Here is a 17,224-nt window from a genome sequence, read left to right on the forward strand (position 1 = left end):
CACCGAATTGTCTCAAATGTAATGTCAAAGATGATTTAATTATTCATTTACTAACTCAAATCAAATACAGATGAAAACAAATATCAGAACAACAATTATGACCTTAATTGACATAATGAAATAGACACTGGCATTGATAGGTAATTTTAGATGTCAATGATAATCTTGCTCGCAAGTTAATAATCTGGTAATAAGCATATAAATAGAGATGGTTTGGTCTAGAATTTTATCAGAATCAATTGTGACTTCAAATTAGTAACTAACTATTGATTATTATCTGAATTAAGTAAAATGTTGTTCTTCTCTGCAATTCTTCTTTCTCTTGTTCAATTTGCATTCCTTGCAAATGACCCGTGCTTTTACGGTGTAACTTATTGCCTCAGCCGTGATGGTTCAACCGAGTGTACTGGTAATAATGTGGTTAAAGCTTCGTTCAGAGCTGGCCATAACGATGGAGCAGAATATTTAAGTGTTTCTCTTTCAGCATACAACTCGAGAGGATCAGGACGCGTTACTGTATCAGTTGGTTTCAATGTTGAAGGTAAACCTTACACTCTTTACTGTTTATCTGATGGTCCTGAAACGCGTACATCAGCTATCGATGACCCTTGGGCATATGACGACTTTAGTTGCAGCTTCAAATTAAATGTAACTGCAAATAATAACCAAGTCGCTCCAATCACAAACAGTTCAATCAGCATTGGTTTGGCTACTACAGATGATGATGTTCCAATTACTCTTGGCTTTAACGAGGTCAAAAGTGTTGTTGCTCCAAACCTCAAAAAACTACTCGTTCATCAATTGTCTTTCCTTGATTGCTGGGAAGAAAATAGAATTTCTTTCACCGATAATGATAAGAAGAACAGAGTCTTGATGATGAAAAAGGTACCTATAAAGCAGATGGAAACATTTATTTATGGTTTGGCATCAGATACCAAATCAACTGATCGATCAGTCAAGTTCGTCAACGCTGATGGAGTCTCATTGACTGTTTCATGTAACAAAAGTTTCGGTACTTTGACTGGATCCATACAACAAGGCGATAAGAAGGAATCAATCGACAAGTTATTCACTTTCAAGTCACTTGATGGATACCGATGTGGATTCAAATTACCTTTTGTAGTACAAACTGATAACATTAAGTTTGATTTCGACTCTCGACCACTTGACTTCAGTTTCAGTTCAAGTTCAGGTTCATCTATCAACAAACCAAGTCTCAAATTCAATACTGACGACAGAAAATGGTAATCTTTCCAGCATCAATTGGGATACTTATCAAGGATAATAATTGTATTTCATGCAATAAATCAATGAATATCAATTAAAATAAAACTTTTACTTTTGAGCAAAATAACGTTCTTTGTTTTCTAAAAACCTGATTTTTCATTTACTTTCGAGTAAGATCATCTAGCTTTGCGAATAGATTAATACTCTAAGTTTTTTTCGACACTGGAATTCAAGTTCTAACAGATACAAAATTTAATTCACACGTTAATAACATTCAAACCACTTTCACCTTTGATAATACACATTCTCATATATCTTTTATCAATGATTTAGGGTGTTTCCGATGAAAAATGGATCGAGTTATCTAGATTAATCTCAATAAATTTTTATCGGAAACACTTTTAGTAATAAAATGCAAAAATGTAAGCAAATATTGTGTTATGTCTTATTTGAATCCCTTTTTAAAATAGTTAACCATGAAGCAGTTTGTGAAAATATAAATTAATTTCATTTCTGTTCATAAGTTTTCGCGATGAGTTTATCCATACAATTCAACATAAAATATATTTAGATCATGTAGACATCATTTACATCAACAATAAAACTATTTTAAGTCATTGAGAATTTAGATAACAAAGCAATGGAATAAATTGCAGTCAAGCGTGAAATTTTGTTGATTTTTTTTCAAGTTGTTTCGAGTTGATCAGAATTTTCAATCATGGTCTGCTAAAATCAGGAGTTCCAAAATATATTTTGTCTTCAATACCACACTCATTGATTCCTCTTCGAATTTTAAAGTATCTTATAAATAAAATCCATGATAATACGTTAATCAATGGATCGTAATTTGAATAGTTTCTCATTAATGTATAGAAAGAAGATGAGAGACATTCATACATTTATTATTTTATTAATATTTTTCACTTTCTGTTTGTATTCACTCTGAGATTGATGAATAAACTTCCCTTGATCACCCCAATATGTGTTCCAGGAATTAGCAACAAGTCAGCAGTCAACGCCATTCTCAACCCTCCAGCCAATAATGCGAACTGCATGCTCGAGAGTAGTAAGAAAAAGCACGGTATAGCGCAATTTTCCTTGGCGCTGGCCGTGCTTTTTTTCTCTTTCTTTTTTCTACTTTTGAACTCAACAGAATGAATATTGTTGAATAATTCATTTATTAATTTTTTACAAATTAGAAAAGCTTCGTATATAAAATACAAAACTTTTATAATCAACATTAGAATAAATGGGGCTTTTGATCATTTCCCTTGAAACGTATTTGAGATCCTTTTTATCATCCGTTAGATTTTGATATGCCAATTCCAACTCGAATAAAGCCATTTTCTTCTCCATAATTTTCAGCACATTCATTTCACATATATAATGAAATCCAATACATGGTGTACTCTTCCAAAAAGGTCCAAAACTATCCAAATTTTTCCAAGTACTTTGATAATATTGATGTGAACGATCCCACTATCATCCAACAGACTTGCCGAAAATTCATCGAAACAAGCAATCAACTTTTTGGTCCATCACGACTAATATTCTCGTGGCATTAGAAAGAGAAAAGAGAGTAAAAACTGTTGATATAAAAATGCCATTATTCAATATTATATTGTAAATGCTTGTGTGAAGCCAGCCTCTTTCTTTTCTCTTTCTCCTATTCATCTCTTTCTTTTTGTCTTTCTTTTCCAACTTCTCACTCACTTTGCTTACATTAAAAGTAAACGAGAAATACTGGGCAGAATTTCACGCGCTTTTTTATAAGATAATTTTCTAATATCATTTTTCATGCTTAATATAACAATTTAATAAATTACCATTAAACCTGTAATTTTTAGTTCAACTATGACCGGATATAAAGGGTCATTTTTTACCATGTAACTTTAGGTCGGAGAACCAACAAGACAGTATAAACAGTACTTTCAAGAGTAAGTTTTGTCTTTCTTCTCTTTTCGATAACATTTATAGGAACCGCCCGAAATCATTATCTTAGTTGAAATCAGCTATAAAAACTACCATAGAAAGTATTCCAACGGAAATTTTCCCTAAAGTCATCCAACATTTTTGTAAGCGAATTCGCTATGTCATTACCACAGAAGGATCTCACTTTGAAAATATTCTTGACTAATTGACTAACTTCTTTCTTTTTTGATGAAAAATAAATACAAAATTTCAAATCGATCCATCAACGCATTCAAAAGTTATTCGCAAAAAAAGTTGTGTGGTAGGCAAATGAACACGCGGTATATCATTCTGCTGCGATATTTTTTGGCAGATTATGGTTCTATTCCAAAGTCTTACTTTTTTATAAGCTAATTCTATTACTATTCTATTTTATTATTACACGAACATTGGTATGTCAAAATGTTTAACGCGAATAAATATTTGTGAAAAAATGTATGAAGTTTAAAAATTTTACTGTAGAAAAATGTAAATGTAAATATGTTAATTTTAACAAGATATAAATGAATATATAATACAAAATGTTTAGTGGCCATTCGAGTCTGAAGAATTGGTAGCGGTATCAGTGTTTGATATGCGTCGAGAAATATTGTTGAGGTGAGCTGGGACTCTTGGATTTGTCCTCCATCCCATCAAACCAAACCACAACATAGTTAAAATGTGCGCAACATCCCAGTGTTTCCCTGCCAGCTTTTTATGTACAATAATGTTTATCGATCTCTTCGATGCCAGTTTTTGAGTCATCGATAAGGATGAAACAAAATCTTGTAGTGCTCTCATAATAACGAGAAGGAATTTTCGTTTTGAGTAGACGTGATCGGATCTCTATTACTTCTGAACATCATTGTAGTCTCTAAGCGGTTGTACCTCTCAAAGCGCAAACATTCATGATCGGTGCTATTGTGAGGCTCAGCAAAAAAAGCTGCGCAATACTTCAGTTGGAAAGACCCTTTTGCAAATAATACAATTTATTTAAGTCCGACTGAGGGAGGGAATGTGCAACTTCATCATACGTTAAGTGTCGATAACCACAAATAAGTCCATTGTTAATAACAATGTCAGCCAACTTATTTTCTTTATCTGTGAGACGGAGCATGTCCGCTGCAATTTCCTGCTGCATTCCTTGGTCGGAATAAAGCCGGCTTTTATAAAGCATTCGCTAATGCTAAAAAAAATTTAAAATCTGAGGGAGTGTTTCTAAAGATTTGTTGAGATAAGTTTGGCCGTTGATTTCCTAAATGGCTTTAATTAAAATTATTTATATCTTGCATTTTATGCTATGGAAAGCTGAAGTCATTCACTCATGTAAACTTTCTTTTTACATTAGGGAAAAGGCAATATTTGGGCAAATAAAAAAATCTTGCAGGAGATATCCTTTAACGGATGCCTAAACGCTTCAGTTTTTCGAAAGAAAATTAAGTGAGAAAAACTGTAAGTGTTGTGCTCCAACTCTCAAGAAGCTGTTGTTTGCCATCGATGTTACATTCTTTTTAAGAAAAAGCAAAAAAAAACTGGCAATTTCTTGCATGATTTCGCAAAAAGTATATAACATCGACTGGTAAAACTGGAGGCGAGGGTGATCAGTATAAAAACCTACCCAAAACACAAAAGGAACTACCTTCACGTGGTGTGAGTTGTTTTGACTGAAGTTCCTCATCTGAAATAGTATTCATATTATACTTAACTTAGTGTTTCAGGATATTTTTTCTAGTATGGATCGCAAGAAACAATATTTTTAAGGAAAGTAAAGATTATATCGTTCGATACTTATATCGAAAAATATCAATTAAAATCGCAAAATCGTAAAATATCGTAAAAATAAGTAAAATTGCATACTATTTTTGGATGTGATGGCGCAGAGTTGAGAAAACATAATTTTGTTAGTTTTAGGCATTTTTTGATTCTCATTTTCTCTTAAAATCGAATCTGCTTGAGCTAATTAGTACCGGCTTAAAACTGAATTTCACCAAACTTTCTTATGCAACCTACTATCAGCGCAAAATCAAGCGGTTCGAAAGTATCGACTGATACCGATATAATCGGAGCAAGTATCAATTTGTATCGATTTATATCGAAGAAGCGATAGTATTGCAGAAACTAGAGATGCGTCGGTTACAGGCTAGTTTGATTAGTATAACCAGTAACTGTGGTTCTTTCACCCCCAGTTACAAATAACCGGTTACTTGCTGGTTACAAATTTCTTACCGCCAAATTCAAAAATAAAAAGTTTGATTTTCCATCTTTTATCAGCGCCATCTATTAATGTGTTTAGAAAGTTGTTGTTTACTTTCTTTACTTTCTTTTCAAATTTCCCTCTCAATGTAACCAGCAAGTAACCGGTTATTTTGTAACCGGTTATAGTAAATGGTTATAGTAACCATACTTGGTTACTTTTCCCCCCCCTCTAACCAACTAACCGGTTACCAGTAACCAACTGGTCTCTAGCAGAAATACATACTTGTATCTTTATAACTGATTGTTTTATTTACTCTCATTTCAGTATTTTTATTTCAATTTGATCATTAAATTGCAATTCAATCTCACAATTTCAATTAAAAATTCTAACTCATATAAACTTTGTGTTTAGTTACAAATGGATGCGCAAAAAGAAATTCCAAAAAAATCTGGCGAAAAAATCAGAGGGAGAGGAAAAAGAAAGTGATGAAATGTTCAAGCGGGTCTGACTGCAAAAGGGGAAGCTGATCCCTACTTTACAATAGATATCCAAAAAATTTAAAAAAAGTCTTGAAATGTTCAAGCAACATTCATCTGTTGAAGGCTACAAAGCTTGAGAGATTTCGTTATTGGACGTATAGAAGCTCAAATTAATATCATCTAACTGTTTACCAAATTCACATTCGAATCAATAAAAATTTAATTCTATGCAGCCAAAAATAGCCATTGCAATTTATTAAAAAAGTTCGAAAAAGCCATGTAGGCTTCAACTCACATAGAGGAATAGTTGACTCAGAGTAGGATATCGATATCGGAGTCGGTACTAAAGACAAAATTATGTTATTTCAAAACATTTTATACTAACGTAACGTCACTCGTATAATTGTGTTTTTGGTGTACAGACACCTAACGTGCAAAAAAATCGAATAAGCAAATTTTTAGCTACATCGGCTGTAAATTACAATAGCTCACAATCCAATCAACTCACTCTTGACTGATGAGTCATATGCACGATTTTTCCCAGACTGTAAATCACAGCCACCGTAACTAAAAATTTGCTTATTCTATTTTTTTAACTTTAGAAAATTGTATTTCAAAAATATAAAATATTCAGCGTAATTGTGATTAAATTTAATTCCTATCAATTTGTTGAAACATAAATTCGTCCAACAATTCTACCTAATAAAATTATTATACTAGTATTTATTTATCACTGGATCAGTTTCTTTCGTCAGCATCTTTATCGAGATTTTATTGCTAAATGATGAGACTTAAGTTGAAGTCCAAGCGTTGAACTGAAGCTAAAGGCAATTGGCCAACTTTTTCGTTCAATCCAGTTTATCTTTGTGAGTTGTTGTACTAAAAAATGCTGTACCAAAAAATGTACTAAATTGTTTGAATTGTCTTGGATGATACAAAAGATACTTAACCTACTAGACCTTAATCTTGCATTGTTTCAATTGCAGTAAACAGGGAAAAACATTTGATTAGCCCTGCCGATGATTGTTAGACAAAAGATGCACCAAATTGTCTTAAATGTAACGTCGAAAACGAATAGTTTATTGATTTATTTATTCTATTTTCAATAAAATACACTTGAAATAGATACGCGAACAATAAACGACTGAATAATCATAGCATATCATATGATAAAATTTAACATCGAGTCATATTCAATTGTCAATAATAATCTTGATAGTCAGTTGATAACTTGATGCTGAAATATGTAAAAAGAAATGAGTTGTTCTTGAATTTTATCAGAATCAATTGTGACTTCAATTTAGTAACTAATTATTGACTGAATCAAGTAAAATGTTGTTCTTCTCTGCAATCCTTCTTTCACTTGTTCAATTCGCCTTCCTTGCTTACGACCCAAATGATCCATGCTTTTACGGTGTAACTTATTGTCTTAACCGTGATGGCACAACCAAGTGTACTGCTACTGATGTGGTTAAAGCTACATTCAGAGCTGGTCACGATGATGGAGCAGAACATTTAAGTGTTTCTCTTTCAGCCTATCGCACGAAAGGAGAAGGTGGTTACGTGTCAGTTGGCTTCAATGTTGGAGGTAAACCTTACACTCTTTACTGTTTATCTGATGGTCCTGAAACGCATATATCAGCTGCCGATGACCCTTGGGCTTATGACGACTATTCCTGTAGCTGGCAGCTAGATGTGACTGTAAATAGTAACCAAGTTGCTCCAGTTACCAACAAGTCAATCAGCATTGATTTGGTCACTATTGATGATAATGTTCCGATTACTCTTGCCTTTAATGGCATCAAGTCTGTTGTTGCGCCAAACCTCAAAGAATTACTCATTCATCAACTGTCTCACCTTGAATGTTATGCACATAATAGAATGTCTTTCACTGATAATGATAAGAGGAATAGAGTCATGATGGTGAAAAAGGAATTTAACAAAGAAATGGAAACATTCATTTATGGTTTGGTTCCAGATACAAAGTCAACTGATAGATCAGTGAAGTTTGTTAATGCTGATGGAGTCTCATTGACTGTTTCATGTAAAGACAGTTTCAGTACTTTGACTGGGTTCGTACAACAAGGCGATAAGAAGGAATCAATCGACAATTTATTCACTTTCAAGTCACTTGATGGATACCGATGTGGCTTAAAATTACCTTTAGTATTACAAACCAATAGCATCAAGTTTGATTTCGATGCAAAGCCACTTGACTTTAGTTTCAGCTCAACTTCAGGTTCATCCATCAACAAACCAAATATCAAATTCCATTCCGACAAAAATGGTGCTCCCAGCGATCTTTCGACAATTGATTGGGAAACATTCGATCCAGAAGATAAATAATCTTACTGTGTGATAAATACATCAATAATAATAATTAATTCAATAAATTTGCGTAATCAAAATTTCAAAATTGTTTTTTTTTTCGTTGAATACAGAACCAACACCAACCAGTTAAAACACTAGTGGATTTAACGCGTTTTAGAGCACTCTCATCAAAATTTCGTTCAACAGTTAACTCTAATTTCATTAAGAGCTGTAGAGCTGTAGGCTTCATGACTGATCGCGAATTCCTTGAGTACCATAATTCAATTCAGATCGAAATTCTTTTTAAAAATCATCGTCTCAAGAAAGATTCTTTCAAGAATTCATTAATTCTATTCTTATACAAATGTACTTTTCTACAATTTAAATTACTTTTTTTAAAGAAGAATCTTTTGTTTTGAAGCAAACTGAGTGGAAGCCTGATGAATCAGTTTATACTGAAGGTAAAACGTCGAAAACAAAGAATCGCCAGTTATGAATAGTTGTTGTTAGATTAGTTACCTAGTAATATGCGAAGATAATCGCATAAAAACTATTTAACATCTGGCTCATTCGAACATGATGACAAAGAAAAGGATAAAAAACTGAAGTTATGCTAATTACAATATCTTTCCGAAGCACACTGACAAGGGAAGGTGCCTAAGTGGTACGATTCGATTCGGAAAATTCTGTGATAAATCGATAGAAATAAGGGAAAAAGCATGTCTGGGGAAATTTTAGACTTGCAAATTTTCGCTTCAATTTTTATTCCAATTTTAAGTCTAATCAGATCCATTGTAATGAGCTGAAAATGGCAAAACAAAGAAATTGTAGAAAAAAGAAAACAAAATGAAGGTTATTCTCAGCTCCATAATGGTAATTTGATTTCAAGCATTTCAAGAATAAAAATTTAAACGAAAGTTTGAAAGTTCTGAAATTTCACCAGACATGTTTTTCACCTTATTTCTATCGATTTATCATAGAATTTTACGAATCATACCACTCAGGCAGTTGTTAGATGACTAACTTCAGGGTTTTTTGTTGTGCATAATTTGATAGTTAACTGGACTAATAATTTTTTAATGGCCTGGAAGTCTGTTCGATACATTTGTCTTTCATCAGATAGATGGTGACTTTGATGTTCATAATGAATTTATGTTAAATTAGCTTCCACAAACAGTATTTGCAATCAATAATCAAAAAATATATATTTATTAAATAGCATATTGAAAGAATAATTTATATAACAAAATAATTCTTCATTTTCTTATTTCAATATTAGTCCAAGCGCAGTTGTATTGGGATCCATCAGAACCTTTAAGCTGGAATTCTATAAAAGTGTCCCCCTGAATAAAGAAGGAAGAAAAATCAATTAGAAATATTATCAAGCAAATACATTGTCCAATTAAAGATTAAAAACTCACAGCTGGAAGCCAATTAGTAGTATCCAAGCTAATCTTGAATGGAGTAATAACATTGGCTTTAAGAGGACAAGTCAGGTATTTGCAAGCATCAGAGCTCAGACCAGGGTAAGGTACCATAACACCAAGAAGTTCAGTTTGAACAAGCAATTTTGGATCATCTGAACCAGTTGCTAAGTTTACGAAGGAAACATTTATTAAGCAAAGATTCTCATTCGAGAATTGATATTCTTCATTTTATTTGTTTGAATATTACTTACCACTAACTAATTCGCCTTCAACAGTAACTAATCCTCCTGACTGGAAGGTGCATGGTTCAGCGTGACAAGGGTCAATGGTAATCCAGTTAATTTTTCCAGTTGGTGCTGTTGCTGTTGATTAAAATAAATACAAGAAATCAATCGTACTAACGAACAAGTAAAGTTATCAGTTTACACTGAGAAAAGTAAATAAACTTACAGCAGTTATTTAAGCTAACATTTCTAGCTTGAGCACAAGCAACAAACAAAGCAAGAATAGCAATGGTCCTGATCATTTTGATTTTGATTCAGTAAAGTTGAAACAATAAAATAAGATGAATTATAGTTAAGGCAAACTAATTAGCTTCTGTGTCAATCAAAAAAATAGCCATGTTTTATATAATGTTAACACTACGATTGAGATCTTGATGTTTCGATAGCTAAATTCCTCATGTTCAGCCCATTCTATTATAAATTAAACTATTCAATTATAACAAAAAATTTTCATTGTTTTCTATTTTGATAATTGTATCATTTTTAAAAAAGAGGAGTAATGATTAACTTTACTGATTATCATTATTGTTGCTTGCTGCAGTTTGTATTATCTGCATTTCTGGATTCCTGAAAGGTTGACAATTTTCAAATCAAAAACCATTTATTACATTTATTACACTCTTATCACAACCAATGCTATTTTCAGACCATTTTTAAGGAGGAAAAATCAATATTTCAATTGTATTTAATTATTTTCAATCATTTGGCACTACGCTTTATAACATATTAGTTATTAACTAAATAATACAAGTGGAACCCCCGATCATGACTGATCGTAATTTTTTCACTGAAACACAATAAATTCAATCCATATTTAAAGACTCAAAATTCTTGATGAAAAACCATCGTCAATGAGAAAAACTAAAAAATAAAATAAAATCTGGTTATACAGCTGAACAGAATGAAATCTTTCTGCACAGTTAAGGTGCTATATTCTTCACTTAACTCTTTACTCGAAAGACAGTTTTACTTATCCTTCTAAGCCAACAATAAACCATCAACCTGAACAACCAAAAAGTTTTTCCCCCAATGTCAATAGTAAAAGATACGGATTCTGCGTTTTTTCCCCCACCCTGTTTGAACACTAATTTCTCAGTAACCTGAATTCCGAGAAAGTTCGAACTATTTTTTGCGATTGTAGTTTAATCATGGCTTTCATCTTATGTGAAAATTTTCTTTAGAACCCGTTTAGTTTGGCCACAATCTTCCCGCAAAAATTTCATAGTTTGACTTTATATATTGTATAGAGTATAGATTAATAGCTCTATCCTAAGTTGTCACTCTTTTGGATCTGATTAGTTAAATAAAGTGCGATTTTTAAGAAATCTCTCCATAGTTATGTTCTAATGCTAACGCCTTTGTCCGTGAAAGTAAAGCCTTACCGATGAAGATGTCTGATATAATTAGATTACACTGAAAGTTTCAGTTAATCTCTAGAAATTGATCTGAATTTAAAAGTGATGAAGATGTAAAATATTGTGTGATATTTTTCCGCATCAATAAAAATCTGAAGTCAAGATGGAAATGAAATTACTGCACTTGAAACTAGATTAACTTAAGGAATAAGATGATAGTATTATCTATTAAATATCTACCAGGTTTCCCTGAAAGTTTTTACTGTCTTGAGCGTTCCTATTTAAAACAATTAATTCAGCAAAATTGGTTCAATTGGTTTGATTTTTTCTGAAATATTAATTTAATATTTGTTCTTTAATTTGCACCTAATTTTATGATTGCAATTATTGATTAATATACTTTAACTCTGATTTAATTAAAGGGCTTCCCATCACAAAATAGTTACTTCTCTTAGTAAAGGTTGGTTTTTTGATCTTATTGTTATGTGATTGATCAATATGTTTGATGAAAACCAACTCAAATCTTTCCATCAAACTCATCTAACTAAGTGAAACAAGGAAAAAGGATGTTTCTTACGTTTCAACTAACGTTAGTCCTCGTTTACATGAAAATATATCCTGCACAAAGAATCTCCAGTTAGGAATAGTTGTTGTTAGATCAGTTACCTAGTAATCTGCCAAGATAATCGCATATAAACTATTTAAAACTGGCTCATTCCAATAAAGAAACGACAAAGAAAAGGATAAAAAAATGAAGTTCAATATGCTATTACAATATCTGTTCGTTGGAAGTTTTGTTTTTGAGCAAAAATTGCACCAAATTGTTTGAATTGTCTTTAGAGGTACGAAAGATACCAATTAATACTAAATAAACCATTTGAGTGCAGTAATATTGCCCATGATAATTCCCCTACTAGACCTTAATCTTGCATTGTTTCAAGTTTAGGGAATAGTTAAAGGGGAAAACAGTTATTAGCTTTTCAATGATTCATAAACAATAGAGGAACCGAATTGTCTTGAATGTAAAGTCGGAGATGATTGAATTATGATTCAATTATTTCATTTTCAGTAAAAATACAACTGAAAATGAATATCAGAGCAATAAGTGGCTGAAAAATACTAAAATTGTACCGAATTGTCTTGAATGATACAAAAGATACCAATCAGTACTAAATGAACAACTTGAGTTCATTAATAGCGTACTCACAAAAAGATGCACCGAATTGTCTTAAATGTAGACTGGATGATTAAATAAATGATTTAATAATTTCATTTTCAGTAAAATACAGCTGAAAATAAGTGACTGAATAATCATGATTCATGACATTAACTGACAAAATTTAATAGACACTGACATTGATATCCAGTTCAAGTTATTTTAAATTGTCAATGATCAGCTTGATGGCCAGTTGGTGATCTGATACTCAACATATAAATAGAGGTGAGTTTATTTTGAATTTTATCAGAATCAATATTCAATCTAATTCACTAACTAATTATTGATTATTAACTAATCAAGCAAAATGTTGTTCTTCTCTGCAATTCTCTTATCTCTTGTTCAATTCGCCTTCCTTGCTTACAACCCAAATGATCCGTGCTTTTATGGTGTAACTTATTGTCTTAGTCGTGATGGTTCAACCGAATGTACTGGTGATAACGTTGCTAAGGTTTCATTGAGCGCTGGCCAAAATGATAAATCTAAACATTTAAGTGTCTCTATCTTAGCCTACCACTCGAAAGGATCAGAACGAGTTACCTTATCACTTGGTTTCAATGTTAAAGGTAAACCTTACACTCTTTACTGTTTATCTGATGGTGCTGGAACCTTTAAGCCTGGTAAGGGCAGTTGGGCCACTCAAGACTTCAACTGTAATATGAAACTGACATTGACTGAAAATAATAACCAAGTCGCTCCAGTTACCAACAGTTCAATCAGCATTGATGCGGCTACTATCGATAAGAATGTCCCAATTACTCTTGGCTTTAACAATATCAAGGCTGTTGTTGCTCCAAACCTCAAAGAATTGGCTAGTTGTTGGAAATAAAATGTCCCTTAACAATGATAATAATTGTATTGCATATTGTAATTCAATGAATAGCAATTAAAATAAAATTTTCCTTTCAAGCAAAATATAATAATATGCGATAATTTACATCCCCTTAAAAATTGACCTGATCTTTTCACAATCGATTGGGATACATGCAAACCAGAAAATATAATAAAAAGATGTGCTGATAGATAAATAATAATAAATGAATAACTCGATAGTAAATGTCAAGTAATATATATTGGATTAAGGTATGCAAAGTTGGCGTTAGAATTTCATTTGATTAGTCACATTGATAGACCATAGTTACTTAAAGTTACTCTATCAATTTTACATTAAAAGATTGTTTTTACTTTACTGCATTAGAATCTTGTTTTCATTCATTTTGAATAAATTAACCAATTTGCAGATTGAGTAACTATTCTGACTTTACAAAAATCAATTTTCAAAATCATTAAACCATGAAATAATTTAAAAAAATGTAAATTATAATATTTCCACTCTTCAATGATAAGTTTTCGAGATGAGTTTATTAACACAATTCAACATAAAATATATTTAGTCAAAATAAAACTATTTTGAATCATTAGGCATTCAGATTTTCAACAAAGCAATGGATTTCATTGCAGTCAAACGTAAAATTTTGTAAAATTTATCGATGTTTAGTCTGGTTGTACGAAGTTGATCGAAATTGCCAATCATGGTCTGCTAAAATCAGGAGTTCCAGCGTATACTTTGTCCTCAATATTACATTCATTGATTCCTCTGCGTATTTTGAAGTATCCTGTAAATTAAATCCATAGTATGTTAATCATTGAGTCGTAATTTGAATAATTCTTCAATGTATACAACGAAGATAAGGCATATTTTTAAATTATTTTTCTGAACCTTTCCCTTTCATTTGTATTCACTCAGAGATTAATGAATAAACTCACCTTGATCACCCCAATATGTATTCCAAGAATTAGCGACAAGCCAGTAGTCAACGCCATTCTCAACGCCCCAGCCAAGAATGCGAATGGCATGTTCGAGTATGCTTACACGACTGTGATGTTGATAAACGCCTGAATTGGAAAAATAATTTCATTAATTCAGATTAGGACAGAAATGAAGAGTGAAGTTATTCAACTCTGAAAGTCCTGAAGTTATCCACAATTACTTGAATATTATAATGAAAATGAATCGACAAACCTGATGAATAGCTGGGGAAGTCACTGTAAACTATGAATGTTGCTGTAAAAAAAAGGAAAATAAATGTTAAGATAACATAAACTGAAACACTTAAAATTTGAAACTGGGTTTATTAAGAGTCCAGGATAGGAGTTGAATTGACTCACCTTCTACAGGTCCATTGCTCATTATTTCAGTTTGAATCTTTTCAACTCTCCGAGCTCCTCCAATATTACGAATATTCTTGCCGTAATATTTGTCATCTTCATAAGACTTGTTATAATCTGGTTGACATTTTCCTTCACACACTGGCTTTTCGGGAATCACACTAGAACAATTAGAAAGAGTAAGGCCTGCCGTGTTATGTTCACAAGGTGCATATTTATATGGTTTACATCCAGCTCCTGCGAATGCGCCACCAGTAACTATTCCGTTGAACTCCCAGTAGTCCCAAGCACGAGCAACTCGCCCACTGCTGCATTCCCTTCCACAATACGAACAGCAAGAGAGCAAATCTTCAGCAGACAATTCAACTTGAAGATTGCCACCAGATGCAATACAAATACGGTCAGACATGGCTTCAACAGCACCAAAAGCCCAACAAGAACCGCATACACCCTGATCTCGAATGTTTGAGATGGATGTACAGTTTGCCCATGCTTTACGAGCGTCAAAACTTTCGGGAATATCTTCAGCAATCTGGATATCTGCTTCGGGTAAAGAAATATCATCAGGAGCAACTCCTAGGAGTCCTTTGACATAGTCGAAAGAAACGCCAACAAAGTTCCTTTTAGCCTTTCATGTTAAGCAAGAGAAAAGAAGAATTAGATTTTGAAACAATTTGATACAAGCAACAGGTGATTCAGGTATTAAAATTACGAATTACCTTCCATGTAGTATTCAAAGAGTTTATGGCATTAACCATTTCATCAGACAATGGGTCAATTCCTGGATCAAGGAAGACACGTTCAACTGCCTTCAACTCAGCTAAATTACTTGAAAGTAAAATTAAAAATAACACTTTAATCATGATGAAGTTTGAAACTTGAATAAAAAACTGATGAATTTAAGAGGAACCAGAGTAACTAAAATTAAAAAAGGTGCTGAGTTGAGCACAGGGGTTAAAAGGATGACTTTGGTTGTGTGAGAGTAACTCTAAAATAACAATTTCCTGTCTTTGTTTTTATACTTTTGTCTTATCTCAATGAGACTCACTTAATGACCAATGGTTCTAGTCTCATTGAGCTATTGCCTGATAAAGATTTCCCTTTTTTAATAGCTGTTCCCCTACAATGAGATGAATAAAATTTTGAGAGTCAAATAGCTAATGAAAAGACTTTGCTAAAAGGTTAGATTACTACTTAGCACCATTGAACACCTTTACATCTTGTTTTTCTTGATTCTTCATTTATTTGAATAAAATTAACTATCTTTGACGATTTAATGCATCAACATAAAAATCTTGTAAACTTATTCAGAAACGGTTGAAAAAAACTCTATACGATTTTTTTGCTATAAATTTTCGCATGGGTACAAAATGCTTTTGATTAAGGCATTATATTAATACCGAAGGTGCTAACTTTGACTGACCAATCTGACCTAATCTACATATCGAATCGCAAAATGTAATTGAAATAATTATTGTCAAAAGACTAAGACGCATATTATCAACATGAATGATCCTTTAATGTCAGGCAATATTTTGATTCTTTTTGTTGTCTAAGTTTCGGATCAATTCAACACTCGGTCACTATCTAACAAATCCATCATTAACCACTAATTCGCAAAACTGTTTTAATGTATTTCGGTCATTTACATTAATAGTATATTCAGTAATAATCGTTGAAAATTAACAAATGAAAATAACTAAAACTGTTTCATTTCAATATGACGACAAAGAAAAGAACCAGAAAAATCTTCAGTACAATATGTTACAATAAACGTATATCTTTATTGGAAAATAATTGTACCGAACTTGTTTGACTTGTCTTTAGTGGCTCAAAAGATACCAAAAAAATTAACTACTGAATGAAAAACTTGCGTTCATTAATATCGCACTTAATTTTACATCTGCTCAACCTTAATCTTGTGTTGTTTCAATTGGAAGTTTAGTAAACAGTTAAAGGGAAAAATATTTCACGAGCCTTTTCGATGATTATTAGACAAAAGATGCACCGAATTGTCTTAAATGTAGAATCGAAGATGATTAAATTAATGATTTAATAATTTCATTTCCAGTAAAATACAGGTGAAAATAAATATCACAACAATAAGCTACTCGAATAATTTTGGCCTTGATTGACATGATTTAATACCCTGGTGGAAAAGTTTAGCCGAAATAAACAATTTCGTTTAAAATAAGTTTGAATTTACTCGTCCGAGTAATTAAATCATTTAATATTTGCAAGATTCGGGTTTATAATTTTCGTGTAAGTTATCGTAAGAATGAGATAAATTTAGTGTTAATCGACATGAGCTAACCCTTTTTAATCTTAAGCAAAGAAGCTAATAAAGACCAATATTTATACGTATTTTATACTGATATGCACCCTTTATAAACTTTAACAATTGTTTAATTTGGTAAAATTTATCAAAATTGATTGAAGGTTTCCTCAAACTCAATATTAGTTTAATAACTGTCCATATTTCATTCAAAACGATGTAAGTTATAATTTATATCAAGTTATCATGGGGTTTTATCAATGCTGTTTAAATGTTGAAATCTTAATCGATGTGATGATAAATTGTTTCATCGCATCTCCATAGCAAAACATTAG

The 17,224-nt window shown here is 32.1% G+C and overlaps 4 protein-coding genes across 5 annotated transcripts; 2 read left to right on the forward strand and 2 right to left on the reverse strand.

The window, feature by feature from the left end:
- The first annotated feature begins 212 nt into the window (after positions 1 to 212).
- On the forward strand, positions 213 to 1,354 carry LOC149093669 (uncharacterized). Its single transcript, XM_089268418.1, has one exon. It carries the CDS (start codon positions 292 to 294, stop codon positions 1,246 to 1,248), a length of 957 nt encoding a protein of 318 aa, XP_089124544.1. The 5' UTR covers positions 213 to 291; the 3' UTR covers positions 1,249 to 1,354.
- A 5,786-nt stretch (positions 1,355 to 7,140) lies between these two features.
- LOC107370476 (uncharacterized) lies at positions 7,141 to 8,261 on the forward strand. Its single transcript, XM_089268419.1, has one exon. The coding sequence runs from the start codon at positions 7,186 to 7,188 to the stop codon at positions 8,197 to 8,199; it is 1,014 nt and encodes a 337-aa protein (XP_089124545.1). The 5' UTR covers positions 7,141 to 7,185; the 3' UTR covers positions 8,200 to 8,261.
- A 1,092-nt stretch (positions 8,262 to 9,353) lies between these two features.
- Positions 9,354 to 10,173, reverse strand: LOC107368668 (NPC intracellular cholesterol transporter 2-like). Of its 2 annotated transcripts, none has more exons than XM_089268420.1 (4): positions 10,041 to 10,173; positions 9,842 to 9,946; positions 9,585 to 9,754; positions 9,354 to 9,506 (listed from the first exon to the last, which is right to left on the reverse strand). In XM_089268420.1, exons 1-4 carry the CDS (start codon positions 10,114 to 10,116, stop codon positions 9,420 to 9,422), a joined length of 438 nt encoding a protein of 145 aa, XP_089124546.1. In that variant the 5' UTR covers positions 10,117 to 10,173; the 3' UTR covers positions 9,354 to 9,419. The 2 variants fall into 2 exon arrangements, with proteins under 2 accessions (XP_089124546.1, XP_015792018.2); XM_015936532.3 differs by having other exon boundaries at positions 9,842 to 9,952.
- A 3,607-nt stretch (positions 10,174 to 13,780) lies between these two features.
- LOC107368832 (cathepsin B) lies at positions 13,781 to 15,549 on the reverse strand. Its single transcript, XM_015936718.3, has 5 exons — positions 15,334 to 15,549; positions 14,615 to 15,242; positions 14,469 to 14,510; positions 14,213 to 14,341; positions 13,781 to 14,061 (listed from the first exon to the last, which is right to left on the reverse strand). Exons 1-5 carry the CDS (start codon positions 15,475 to 15,477, stop codon positions 13,976 to 13,978), a joined length of 1,029 nt encoding a protein of 342 aa, XP_015792204.2. The 5' UTR covers positions 15,478 to 15,549; the 3' UTR covers positions 13,781 to 13,975.
- Positions 15,550 to 17,224: the final 1,675 nt, after the last annotated feature.

This window comes from Tetranychus urticae, chromosome 2 (genome assembly GCF_039701765.1).
Source record: "Tetranychus urticae isolate SD_2017Ah chromosome 2, NJAU_TeUrti_SD_1.0, whole genome shotgun sequence".
In the NCBI taxonomy this organism is placed as follows: domain Eukaryota; kingdom Metazoa; phylum Arthropoda; class Arachnida; order Trombidiformes; family Tetranychidae; genus Tetranychus; species Tetranychus urticae.

Excerpts from the sequence above, each read along its gene's own strand:
- LOC107370476 (XM_089268419.1), top strand. The coding sequence starts at position 7,186 with ATGTTGTTCTTCTCTGCAATCCTTCTTTCACTTGTTCAATTCGCCTTC.
- LOC149093669 (XM_089268418.1), top strand. The coding sequence starts at position 292 with ATGTTGTTCTTCTCTGCAATTCTTCTTTCTCTTGTTCAATTTGCATTC.
- LOC107368668 (XM_015936532.3), bottom strand. The coding sequence starts at position 10,116 with ATGATCAGGACCATTGCTATTCTTGCTTTGTTTGTTGCTTGTGCTCAA. Across the intron at positions 9,953-10,040 it reads TGTTAGCTTAAATAACTGCT|CAACAGCACCAACTGGAAAA; the intron begins GTAAGTTTATTT and ends TTTAATCAACAG. Across the intron at positions 9,507-9,584 it reads CTACTAATTGGCTTCCAGCT|GGGGACACTTTTATAGAATT; the intron begins GTGAGTTTTTAA and ends TTCTTTATTCAG.
- LOC107368832 (XM_015936718.3), bottom strand. The coding sequence starts at position 15,477 with ATGATTAAAGTGTTATTTTTAATTTTACTTTCAAGTAATTTAGCTGAG. Across the intron at positions 15,243-15,333 it reads CTTTGAATACTACATGGAAG|GCTAAAAGGAACTTTGTTGG; the intron begins GTAATTCGTAAT and ends TTAACATGAAAG. Across the intron at positions 14,511-14,614 it reads GAGCAATGGACCTGTAGAAG|CAACATTCATAGTTTACAGT; the intron begins GTGAGTCAATTC and ends TTTTTTTTACAG.